Raw genomic sequence first — 13,683 nt, forward strand, 5'->3', positions numbered from 1 at the left:
TTCTGTGCAATACTGTAGGTTTCACTCTGACTAGGTTCTATGAGTCTAGAACAAATTGTTCATTAATTAAAAATAGAGGACAAATACAGAAAAATCTTGCTTAAGGATTTTTTTCCTACAGAGAAGAGCACTGAAGCTATGGCGAATGCTTAGGGGCACCATGGGTCACTTCAGGAGCAGTTAGATAGGACTTCTACATTGTCACATAGTATTTTGTCTACTAAACTTACACATACATTATGTATGGTATGCAGTCACTGTAAAAAATGCCGCAAAATGAAAAGGTTGGTTTAAAAATTATCTAAAGATGGGAAAATTATACAAGATTTATTGAATTCCCATCTTTATGATAGCTTAAAAGCATCTATTTGGGTAAATATTTTAAACAGGACAGAGAAGTTAATTCCTTAATACTTTAAAAAGTAAGGCTTTCTTCTTTTTTTCTTTTAAATGTTCATCAGGTTAGGGGTTGGCCAATTTTTAAGGCTAGCTTGTTACATATTTGCTTTTCAGCTTATAATTACCAGAAAATGATGGTAAAACAGTCACAAACTGCCAGGGCCAGACTTGAGCTTACCACTAATGTATATTGTTTCCATATCCTCAGGGACATGAAACCTTTTGGGAAGGCTTTCAAGACAAAGAGCTAGTAGACTGCTCTGAAATTGATACAAGCTTCTCTGAGAAAACCAGCAGAGCCTGGAGGACCTGTGATAGGGAGCAACTGTTTTCAGATACCTGCATTAAATCTCAGCTGTGCTTTTCTGCCAGCTGCTGCAGAGCAGAAGATTAGCAGACATGTCCATAGCACTCAAGCAAGTCTTTAATAAAGATAAGACTTTCCGCCCAAAACGCAAGTTTGAACCTGGAACCCAAAGGTTTGAACTCCACAAACGAGCTCAGGCCTCTCTGAACTCAGGTGTGGACTTGAAAGCGGCTGTGCAGTTGCCCAGCGGAGAAGACCAAAATGACTGGGTGGCGGTCCATGTTGTTGACTTCTTCAATAGGATCAACCTCATTTATGGAACTATCTGTGAATTCTGCACAGAGAGGACCTGCCCAGTGATGTCTGGAGGCCCTAAGTATGAGTACCGATGGCAGGACGATATGAAGTACAAGAAGCCCACAGCACTGCCAGCACCCCAGTATATGAATCTTCTCATGGACTGGATTGAGGTGCAAATCAACAATGAGGATATATTTCCTACAAGTGTAGGTAAGTGCAAGGACGAAGTCCTAAAGCATAAACTGCCTTTCATTCTGTGTACTAAGCACGTTCTTTTCCCACCCTCATTTTTAAGGATTGTGAAATTTAAGCCTTTAAACAGTAGGTGGGGAGGCTGAGGGTGTCTGGCAGAAATGGTGTGAAATACATGAAATGTTAACTGTGGCTGCCAGGTGTGGTGGGGTTTGTTAGCCTAAAATGTTTTCATTCTAGCCATTTGTCTCTGGTAAGCCTCTCAGGTTAATCACTAAGGGTGGTCAGCATTGCATTATTAGCTTGTTGAAAGCTAATCAAGTTCTCATTGCTTTGCACTTTGCCTGGCCACTTAGGCAGATACGGAGTGGATGGAAAGCAATGCCTAATTAGAGTTGTATCCTCCCTTCAAAGTGTGTACAGCTATGTGCAGTACAAGGCAGTGGAGTCAGAAATGCAGTGAACTCTGCCCTCCCACCCTCTCTTGACTTCCCATCCAAAACTGATGAATTGGGTGGTGAATTATTCTCCAGATTATTGTTTCTAAGATGATATATAACTAACAAGCTTTGCTGTGGTTTAACCAGACAGCCCAGATGAGAGAACTGTTAAGGGCAGCACAATTTTCCTTTTATAATACTATAGTTAGTTTTCCTGAAGAGTGGAGCAAGTAGGTGGAAGTATCTTTGCTGGAATAGTTTCCTCTGGATGAGGAGGACTTTGCAGAAGAGTGCGTTGTGTAGCGTAGACAGCCTAAATCTTTAGCTGTGGCTGCAGGTAATAAAAAAAGACAGGATGTTACACCTTAGAGATGTCAGGGTACTTATGTAATTTTTAGCAGTTTTAGCTAATGAGTCCTGATTCACTTCTTGCAAATGGGAAAGCTGGGAGCTTGCTGTAAGGAATGTGAGATGTTATAGATAAGTACTTGGCCCAGATGAGTAACAAACGAGAAGAATGCTTATATGTTAAAATTAGTTCAGCTGAATATTTTGCAGTTAATATGCAGCTGGGGCCTGCGGCTAATTGGTAGATGATACATCAAGAGGCTGCGTCTGTCAGTATTTCCTGACCTTTGAAATACCTTATTCTTGGCATTGACAGCTGTTTGTCTGGACAAACTTGTGGTTTGTTTCCCAGTTCCTATCACTTTTCTTTTCTACACTAATAGGTAGAAAGAAGGCAGTAACTGTATCTTTTACTCTGGACTTTGCCAGCACAGCAAGAAGGAGGAGGATTTCAAAGGAAGCAGTACCATATATTTTGTGTAGTGAAAAATGGGTTTGATTTCTCAAGCATTTGTTGTTTTATGTTTCTTCAGGGTGACTGATTTTTGGAATTGCAGGTGGGTTGAAGGTGCAGTGAAGTATGTAATTCTGCTTCCATTGGTATTTCTGCAGACTTTTGTTATACCAAGTTTCCATCTTGGAGTATTCCAGTATTATTCTGTTCTCTTGCAGTTTGCATACACAGAAAATGTGGTCTGTTTGCAAGCATGGGGAGCAGGTAACACACTGGCATGCTGATGGGCTTTACTGAACCAACAAATAATCTATAACACACAACCTTTCAGCTCTAGATGCTCCCGCCTTATGTTTGTAGTAAGATACATCTGGAGGAACTTTTATCCTGAAGGTTTACCTATTGTAAGCCTAAGAATGGAATCAGTAAATACCCTCAGTCTACTGTTTTTCTCCTCCCAGCAGCTGCTGCTGTTGTAGATTAAATCAAATCTGAAGAAACTGAGGAAGGCGGAAGACCTGTGGTCTCTAGAATGGGGCTGGACTCTGATACAAGTCAGAACAGGAGTGCTTGATGTCCGTGAATAATACGAATTTGTCTCACTCTGAATTGACCCGAAGGAGGGGGAAAAGTCTGCTTGAACTTTCATGGAGTGGTGAACTGTGCCATGGTTGTATTACAGACCAAGATGACTGAACAGTCCCATAAGGAGATTTTATAGATGCCCTTTGGAGCATTAGTCCATAGAGCAGCACTTGCATCTGTATTCTGCTCTCCTCTCCTCTTGAGCCTTTGCTGCAGATACCATAGTGGCCACCTGCACACTACTCATTATCTTCTTGATTCACCAATTTGTGGTATGAAACTGTTGGTACAATTGTTTGGGAGGCCTTTGGTCTTACAGTTCAGAAACAGATACATCCTGTGTTCTGGGTATCTCTTCTCTCAGCAAGTTCTTATTTAGGCACCCAGAACAGTCAAAGGGAAGTTTGGGTCTGTCCTGGGGTAAGTTGCTTTTCTTTCAAGGGAATCTTTCTGATTTATTTGCACATCAATCCCTATCTGTATATTGGGGATGATACTACCTGCCAGCCTGAGTACTGCTTATAAAGCTGTTGAATGAAATGCAGTCTCCCAGTATGTATATTGTTACATGTTTTGCTTTTCACAATTGATCAGACAGAGAAGCTTTGTTATTGTGTTGGGTACTCTTTGCTCCTACCTGTTCTGCAGCAGCCTTTGGTTAGATGCACCACAGGCGTAGTATTAATGCAAACTTCTATTTTCATTCAGAGAAATTAATGACAGTGAAAATGACAACTGTTCATTCCTCGAAGCAGTTGAAATAGATCTTGAAAGACGATATACTCAGATGTAAAAACAAAACAGGCATAGGTATGTCCTTACTAATAGTACAATAGTTTTGAAGCATTGAGTGGCTGTAACTTAAAGAGATTAATTTATTTGTTTGACTCTCTGTAGCATGTGATCTGCAGAGAATTGTTCTGGAAAAAGTATATGTCCAGTGGATGGGATTTGGGCTGACCTTTCCATTAGCAAATGACTTTGGTGAAGAGATCTAGAGTGGGATTCATAGAAATTTGAACACATTTTTGTCACCTTAATCCTATTAAGTTGTCCTCTTTCATTTGACATATCTCATGCAAACTATCTAAAAAGGGATTTCAAGAACTGCGATTAAGCGTGGGTTTCATTGAGGAGCTACTTTCAAGGAAAATGATTTCAGGATAAGGATAGCCAGGCTTGGTGGGCTTTTTTTTTTGTCGTGGTGGCGTTCCTCTGTGGTTTAAAAAAAACAGGAATACAGTTGAATTATGAATTGTTATGAATGTTATATTTAATCCTCTCAGTGTTTACATTGGCACAATGACCTCTGGCCACTTACCAGTCTCTGTATTTCCTGTGGTCTGGTGCTATTTCCTCTCTGCTTTCTCCAGTCATTCTGGTCTATTCATTTGCTGGTATAGAGTGTCTTCCTCCAGCTACTCTCCTACTAATACTGAACTGGCTGGCAGGAGAAAAGGAAGCTGTTATGGGAATGGAAGAGCTATGAAGAATTGTATGCAGGTGACAAAAACAGGTGCTGAATATTAGCACAACTTCTTTGTATAGGCAAAGCTTTAAGGACTGTCTTTGTAAAGTGGCCTCACAACCTGTAGAGGATTTTAGATGTGATTACGTACTTGTTCTTATTTCCATTATTCTCCATTTCCTTTATCCATTTTAAGTGGATTTAAGGCACGTAAGAGGCTGACAGCTCTGGAAACAAGTTCTGTGTGTAACCACAGATATACCCTGACCTGTCTCAGCCCTCACAGTGTGGGAATGCAGGAACAGAACAGAGCAGATATCACTCCCTATGCCTGCTCAGGCCACTCTGGTGAAACTATCCATAGTAGTCCCCAGCATGAATTTTTGTTGTGTGCTGGAGTTTTGTTTAGCTTTAGGTAAACTCTTTTTCTTCAGTAAATACTAGTTGCTCTTCCAGGCACCTAGTAGTCTCACTATTTAAACACCTTTCGAGACATCTATTTCCCAGGCTTATCTGGACAACTTAAATACCTCATTGCTTCAAAAGTAGCTTTTTTTTTTTTTTTAACTCCCCCACTTTTTTTATCTCTGTGCTTTTTGGTAAACAGGCTGAAGAAATCATTTGGAGCGAGAAGCAGTAGATCCTTGGGACAGCTGCAGGTTTTGGTGAATTGCAGTTGTCAGCTTTCACTATATGTGTTTGGGCAGTATCAAAAAAGCAGCTAAGAAAGCAAGTAGCTCTCTGCTCCTGTGCTCCCTTCAGGCCCAGATTCCCAAACAAGACAAATTCAGTTGCCTTAGATTTTTTTTCTCCTCCTCATTGTAGCCTTCAATTGAGAGTAACTCTGTCTTGTTTGCATTTTCAGAGAATGGAATGGGGTTTTTTTTCTGTTGTAAGAGTCCCTGGGAAAGATATCCAGATATTTAAGGCCACAGGTGATTATTTCATTTATTCTAATCTGACCTCCAGCATAACACAGGCCAAAGAACATTGCCATGTGATTTCTTCATCAGGTCTGTAGTTTGAAATGAGAAGACAGTCAGAAGAGAATTCTACTGAAATAAACAAGAGCATGGACTTCTTTTCGACTTGACATAATGAAAAACTTTTTCCAATGAGGACAAAAAAGCAGTACAGAGGAGGCCCAGAGAGGTTGTGCTGTCTCCATCCTTCGGGGTTTTCAAGACCAGACTGGATAAAGCCCTGTGCAACCTGGTCTGAACTGATGGCTGTATAAAGCAGAAAGCTGGGATGCAGACCTCCCAAAATCTGTGCCAGCCTGAATCATCCTGTGATTCTTAATGCTAGTTTCAGCACTGGCAGGCTGCTTCAGGAGCAAGACCTAAATTGATTGGAGACTGATTAAGCAGTTTAAGAAGCTGGAACTTGGCATTTAATGGAAGTACAAAATCACTTTTAAGCTATGAGTTTTTGTAGAGGAGAATTTCAGAAGTTATTAACTTACTGTAATGAAATAGCCTAGTTATGGCTGATCAAAATGAAAACATACTTTTAACGTGTTTAAAGCCTAGGACTTCTGCTGAAAAATTAATGCATATTCAGAAATACACTGCCTGGTCCATGCTTAACTAGTAAATTTTGGTAGCTGGCAGCTTCAGAGTTTTTGCACAGAGCATGTGTGTAATGCTACTTCCAAAAGAGGAGCCCAAAAATACAGCTACAAAAACAGACCAAGGCTCTGGAGGGCCCTCGTGGATGTGATTCAAAACAACCACTAAATCAGGAACTAAACTTTCAATTGTTTCTTACTAATACTGTGGTAGAATTTTTCTGGATTCTTAGCCAGTAATAATAGTTGCCACTTGGGGCACTTTTCTGCAGGTGCAGGGAAGCAGCTGACTGGTAGGTATGAATAGAGATTCCTCAACTACTTTTACTGAGCAAAGGCCTCTTCACAATACAGCCTGTAGAAATGTGAGGACACTGTTTGACATCACTGACTTTGTCTTAGAGCTCTCCCTGTCTTACTGCTCTTCCAAAGCATGAAGAGGTGCCCATGATGTGGGCAAAGTGGTGTTTGCCTGCATTTGCTGTCTGTACTCTTTCTTCATTCTTTGCAGCCATTGCAATTGCACCATCTCGGAACCGCCATTGCTTCATGCACACCTGCCCTGCAATAAAAAATGTATAATCTCTACAGCTGGCTTGTTTCTTTCATTTTAAGACAAAACTTTGCCAGGGGCTGAAGGGAGGGGTCAGATTGTTGGCTGTTAACTGATCATTCAGTCACCCAGTGGTGGATGCATGTAGCTGTAGGCTACCAGCTGAAGACTATTGTAAATTCCAAACAATCCTTCCTGCTTGATCTTTACACCTGTCACACCAATGCTGGATTTGGGCTAAAGAAGAATTTTGTAAAGCTTACCTTCTTTTCACTGTTGCTGCCCTTCCTTGGTTCTTCCTTCAATATGGATGTGCTTGCCAAGGGCTTTGAGTTAATCTGTTGTGCCAATGAAATAAAGAAAATTCTGCAAGACATAGACTATTGTATGGCTGTAGCTTTCTTCTGTTCATTAAACTTTGTGAATTCTGTGCATATATGTATGTTACAGCAAAGTTATAGCAGCAGCACAGCTATCCTCTTAGAAAGTTTGGTGTCTTGAAATATATGTGCCTGGAAAATACCAGGTAGATATTTACAACTAGATTTTATGTCAGAGCTTCCTCCTTCTCTCCCCTTTTTCCTGTTCCTGTGGTTCAGGATCTAACAGATGCTTCATTGTAAACTAAGCTGGCGGGTGAATCAACCTACAAACCCAGTACACTTCAAGAGTACCATCAAAGGAGATTGATAAAAATTGTGTTGGCCCCATCTGTATGGTGAGTGATGCAGTCTAATAGATAGCTGTCTATCTGTCCGCCTTAGCACTGAATTACTTTCTTGCTGACTTACTATACTTTGGAGCAATTTGATTCCCTTTTTTTGTCTAGTGTCTAAATGCCTTGATTAGTCTAGGCATTCTGCTTATACAAGCATAGGGACTGAACCTTAGGAGTGGTCTAGACATTCCTCAAGCCCAATCATTGTTGACTGACAGGTGACAGCTCCCAAAGCCATCCTCTGCAGCTGTGTTCCCCAGCGTACCCTCTTGATCTGATGCTAGATGTGCCATTTGAGGAGCACAGAGGTCTGCTTCCAGATCAGACATGTAAATTAACCCATTCTTCAGTCTAGTTCTGATAATAATAGAAAACATGTGCAATAGAAAGTAAGTGCAAATTCTTTAGCACATTCTCTGCTTTTCCATGAGAAGGATTTGTCACTGCTGCTATGAAGGAACGCTGTCTCACCTGGAGAATGAATATTAGAAGGCTGATGCCTCATATGCCAGGTTTTCTGCATTATGGAAATCATTAAGGGCTAAAACACATAGAAAAGCAGGTCTCAGCAGATCTCTTCCATTCTCCATGCTACAGAAACTTAAAAAGAATAAGAACTTAAGTGGTAGCATGAATGGTGGAGGGAAAGCTGATGGGGAGAGGAATGTGTTAGCTGGCTCTGCAAAGGCTGAAAGGTTTCAGGATCTCTGCTCATACTGATACTGCTTTGGGAGGAAGAAAGAAGTATGGAAAACCTTCAAGAAGTGGTGTCCCACATGGGAGCAGGAATGGTCTGTCTTGTAGCTGCCAGGTCACTTGTTCTCAAGGAATTTAGCTCTCCAGCACACTGTGACTACATACACTGTGGGACATTACTTAAATTAGTCTCTCAGAGGATCTGCAACTCCACAACCACAGCTTCTACCCTAACTGAACTTGTGACCTCTTCTCTTTAGCTACTGTCACGGCATGGCTGATGTCTACAGTGTGTTAAGTCTATGGCATACTGGGGTTGAGCTTGTGGCCAACTCAAAAGTGTGGGAAATTCAATACCTTGAACATGCATTGCCTTTGAAAGTGGGTTTGTATGAGCTGAGTAGTCTGCATTCCACATTGTTGTGTGCCTTCCTTTTCCTGATGAACAAGGAAAATAGCTCCTTATTTAAAACCTTATAAAACAGACTTTGTCTGATATGCTGCAAAGCAGAATATGTGTAGGAGTAGCATTTACAAATCATAATGACTTTGCTGGTTCATTTTTTGGAACCCAAACAAAATAAGATTCACAAGTATCAACTTTCTTAGTGGCTACTTTTTGCCTATGTTTATTTTGCCAAATTTAAGTTGTTATTTAAGCTCAGAAATATTGTAGAAAATTGGTAGATTTTCTAGAACATGTAGAAAATAGGTGGTCCCTACTCTCACAAAGTATTTTCATCCTTAAGGTCAATCTTTTGAGGACAATGCTGGTACTTTTGGGGCATGTTTTATGCACAACCTAGCCAAGGAAAGAGACACATGTCAGTGGGGTCTTCAGCTGCCCCAGACGTATGGTAATGATCATCAGAATAAAGAGTGATCATAGAGGTATGAAAATAAAATAATTTAGTCCTGTTTAAAGTACAATCTCAGTTTAACTTCATTGTGGAATGGCTAGAGTGCTACAGTAGGGTGGTTCTAAGGGAACCTGTAGAAAGCTTAAAGCCAAGGACAAGGTCTTTGCTTCAGCCAGAGGTATATGCACCAATACTGCCTTTAAGTTTGGCCACCTTCTTTCAAATAGAATTTTGGCCTGCTAGATTCACATAGAGTACATAAATAGAGCAAAATTAGAAACCTTAACAGGGGAAAACTCATTAGTTTCTTTTAAATGAGGTCCTCATGTCTTTTATAGATATTTGCTGGAGGAAAGTCAAATACGTACTTAAAAAATACATGGTTAAAAACCTCTTGTGTTGATAAAAGCTATGCGTGAGCCTTTGTATCAAAATAGTGTGTCCAGCAGGGCTAGGGGAGTGATCATCCCCCTGTATTTGGCACTGGTGAGGCGACACCTGGAATACTGTGTTCAGTTTTGGGCCCCTCACTACAAGAAAGACATTGAGGTGCTGGAGCATGTCCAGAGAAAAGCAATGAAGCTGGTGAAGGTTCTAGAGCACAAGTCTTATGAGGAGTGTCTGAGGGAACTGGGGTTGTTAGTCTGGAGAAAAGGAGGCTGAGGGGAGACCTTGTCGCTCTCTACAACTACCTGAAAGGAGGTTGTAGTGAGGGGGATGTAAGTCTCTTCTCCCAAGTAACAAGTGATAGGATGAGAGGAAATGGCCTCAAGTTGCTCCAGGGAAGGTTTAGGTTGGATATTAGGAAAAATTCTTTACTGAAAGGATTATCAGGCATTGGAACAGGCTGCCCAGGGAAGCAGTTGAGTCACCATCCCTGGAGGTATTTAAAAGATGTGTAGACATGGTGCTTAGGGATATGGTTTAGTGGTGGACTTGGCAGTGTTTGGTTTACAGTTGGACTTGATTATCTTAAGGGTCTTTTCCAATCTAAGTGATTCTATGATTCTTTAGTCTTTAAACACAAAAGCAAGAATTACATACTCAGATAACCTGAAACATTTGTAAGCACAATGTTCATCCTGATAATGCTGCAGAGAAACCCATCAAACTTTCTTATCAGTATTTATAAGTGTCATTAAGTCACTTGTGTGCTTACCATTAAAGACAACTGTATTAGTATATTTCTGTGCCTAGTTACGCAGAAGTTCTCTGCCTTGAGGAGCTTACATGCTTGGAGAAACAAAAGTCAGCAAGAGATTATGGGAAGAAAATTATTCCCAGAGAAAAGCTGTTTAGCATGGCTTCTGCTAGAATTGATTTTTCCCCACCAGGTTAGTTTGACCACTGTCTTTAGCCGAACACTCACTGGTAGTGCTGCACATGACATGACTAGCCCTTGTCTACATGGCTGCATCTTCAGGTTTATCTTTTCTTCATGAGTGTGTTTGCATGTGTTTACATTGGAAAAGGCCATACCAAAAAAGTGAAAGCCAACGACAACGATGGTGGTACTGAAGGGAGTTTATTTCAGAGTCTCAGAGTGGCTCCCCTTTAACTTTGTGGTCGTTGGGTTCACCATTTCTGTGGTATGTTGGCTACTGTAGTCCCTCATGCAGGAGATTGTCAATACGTGGTGCCTTAGTTATTCAGTACCTTGAAGACAACAACTTGAAATCTCAGCTCTGATGTGATCTTGAAGAAGGTAGCTGTGTTCCTTCTACTGTATTGATTCTTCAGGATGATGACAGGCCTGGTACCTTAACAGGCATAAAGTAGGAAGGACAACAGTCTCTTTTTTTAAAAAAAATGTAAGTTGGTGTAACCCTGAACGTGAACATGTAAGGTTGCTTAGGAAATAGAGGAGAAGGAAAATGCAGAGGCCAGTCTTTGCACCATTAAGGACAATGTCCTTTTTGTCAGAACAACTTTTCTACAGTGCACTCAATCCTCCTGCTTATTCACTGTCCCTTTATCCTCAGCAGAGGGGACCAACGCTTGTAGTTTATGTTCCACAAGACTGTGTTAGAGTAATTCAGCCATTCATTAAAATGAAACACATTCAAGCTTGATTATCTTCCACATTCAGGAAAAGATGAATTACTCTTGAAAGCAGATTCAAATCATCATTGGCTCAGTCATGGAGAAGAGTTTGCCAGTATCTCTTGTCATAGCTACCAACCTACCATGGCCACACAGGATTCACAGTTGGTGGTCTCTGTTCAGTTGAAGCAAGCCTAGCATTGGCCTAGCAGAAAGAAATGGAGATAATAAGGTCAGGATTGGGTGTAAATTTGAACCTTAAATCATATGATCTTAACTTATTTTTTGACACTGAAGAGTACCTGCAAAAACGGGGTTTATGTGCAACTCGCTAATTATTTATTGGTCACTGTAAATCAACCAGTTCACATTCAGTGATTTTAAAATTAATGGATCATACCCTGTTTTATTACAGAAGTGTGAATCTAGTATGATACGAATCAGTATGAACACCAGTTATCAGAGTTCCTCCATGTTCAAGCCAGTACAGTTATTTTGCTTAGTAGTCATACTTAGTGGTAATTTAAAGCAACCTTCTTGTTTTTACTGATACTTGTGTACTAAGCATCACCAGGATCTTTGATCAAAACTTGTGTAACAAGAATGGACCTTACTTTACCTTGTCTTATCATCATATAATATACCTCATTGCTTTTTATCTAGTTAAACCAGGCATGTGCTGCTGATGCCAGCTAGCATCCAACAGTGGTTAAGCAAGAAATACTCCATTAAATGCTTTGGGAGTGTACAGCGACACTGCTGTAAAACATATTTCTTCATTTTATGTTTGTATAGTGAGCAAGGCATTTTTAAATGGACAATTGTTTTCCTGTAAAAAGTGGGGTTTGAGCGTAGAATTGTTCATATTAGACAGTTGTGCTGTAATACTCCCAAAACATGTTTTCTGCAACATACTTTCTAATGGAAACTTCAAACAGTAAACAGCACAGAAGAAGTTTTTGAAGTATATTTGTGTGTGTCTAGATCGATACTGAGTGGTAGAAAACAAAGTAACTGAAAACACTCTAACAACAGGACAAAAATGAATACTTAGCAGCTTACGCCCCATGCTTCAATGGAATGTATGTGTGCTCTGATTCTAACACTGCCACCTGTTACACGCTGGGGGACCACCTGACTTCAGGAAAACTAAAACAAAAAGTAAACGCTTTGGTAGGTTGTTCCTCTCTGTTTCTATGTGTCTATCCAAGCAGGGATAAAATCCTTTCATACACCTTTGTTAACGTTCTGGACAAATCCAAGCAGAAGTCATCAAGTACTGGCTGCTGGCTTTCCACAACCGCAGTGCAGACACTTCTATAAATATGACCGACACAAGGTATGCCTGTAGGTGGTGAGTGAAGGGTTTTTTTTCCTTGATAATTGTGAGCTGTGTTTTTCAGTCCACTGATGCATTCAAGCTTGTCTTTCTACATGACTTGCTTGCTTGCTCCTACAACAACTGTCCTGTGGCTGTACATGTGACATGTACAACTTTACATGTTCATGGTGTTTAAGCACTGTAGAACTCCATCCAGTCTCCCATCTGCCCTCATGGTAACTCTATGCAGTGCAGTTACCTCCACGAAAATCTACGTACTATTTGACTGTTGGAATTGCGCAGATATACAACAGAAGCTGGAATTTCATTGATGTTCTCTTTCATTCTCTCTTAACAAATGTAGCTGCTGGCATAATTGTTTCTTTTTTTCTGTATAAGTTGGGCAGTTTTGACTGGAACCTATCAGCCAACGCAGTCCAAGAACTGCTTGCAGTGAATCAGGAAACAAAATGTGCATCCTGCATATGCCTTTTGGTGTTTGAAGCCAAAAGATGAAGACCAGTCTTATCAACGCAGCTGTGACAGGACAAGTGCTTGTCCTGCAAAGAGATCTGATGAGTCACAGAAATAATGTGACATAGTTATCTGCACTCTTACCTTCTTCCAGCCATGTGGACAGAACTACATATGCTGTCTTAATTAAAGCAACAAACTTCCCTTCTCCTCCACTGATGGTTAATGTAGCTTCCATGTGCCTAAGCAGTGCACTGTGAGATGCCAGACAACTGTTGTTACGCTGTAACTCACATTGACAACAGAGTCCCTGGAGAAAGGCTTTGCAGCCTGGCAGTCATTCTCAGGGTGAGTTGTAAACTCTGTGTCACGAGGATGAACAACTTACAGTAAAAATTCTTTGGTTATAGTAGGCTGTGTGCCACAGAACTTACATGTGCAGCATATAGACTGTGGAAATATCAAATAATTTTCAGTGTTTGACAGTGTTTATACAAGAACCAGTCTTCTGATTACACATTTAACCTCAAAGAATTGTTTTTAAGTAGAGAAAACCACAAAGCGAAGGTCTAAATTGTTCCGTTTTCCCTGAAGACTGACACAAGATGCTCTCCAGCAGATGATGCACCACAGTAGTTGGTGCCTCCACATGCAAATGGACATGGGAATTTCCTAAAACACAGATCTCTGTAGCGTTTCATGAGCCTCCCTTTTCAAAAGTTTTGCTTTACTTGGAAAATCCTCTGAGCCATGCCTAGAATCCTTGGAATAGGGCTTAAATGCAGGCTGTGGTACCTGGTGGGTGACTGTTTTGTATGACTGAGCAGAAAACCCCACTTACAGCAAAGTCAAAGATTAGAAAAGACCTGACAAATGCTCAGAGCATCTCAGCAACACAGTACAGAGTGAAACAGGCTTTACTGACAGTGCTGACACAGAGGACTTTTTTTCTTCT

At 40.7% G+C, this 13,683-nt stretch overlaps 1 protein-coding gene across 3 annotated transcripts in view; it reads left to right on the forward strand.

Moving 5' to 3' along the window:
• Positions 1-13,683, forward strand: part of MOB3B (MOB kinase activator 3B) — a 139,663-nt gene that overhangs the window by 49,490 nt on the left and 76,490 nt on the right. For all 3 annotated transcript variants that reach the window (XM_075020409.1, XM_075020410.1, XM_075020411.1), the window contains exon 3: positions 608-1,216. In XM_075020409.1, the coding sequence (XP_074876510.1) occupies positions 799-1,216 (418 nt within the window). In that variant the 5' untranslated portion in view covers positions 608-798. The remainder of the gene's footprint in view (positions 1-607; positions 1,217-13,683) is intronic.

Source organism: Buteo buteo, chromosome Z, assembly GCF_964188355.1.
Source record: "Buteo buteo chromosome Z, bButBut1.hap1.1, whole genome shotgun sequence".
Taxonomy (NCBI): domain Eukaryota; kingdom Metazoa; phylum Chordata; class Aves; order Accipitriformes; family Accipitridae; genus Buteo; species Buteo buteo.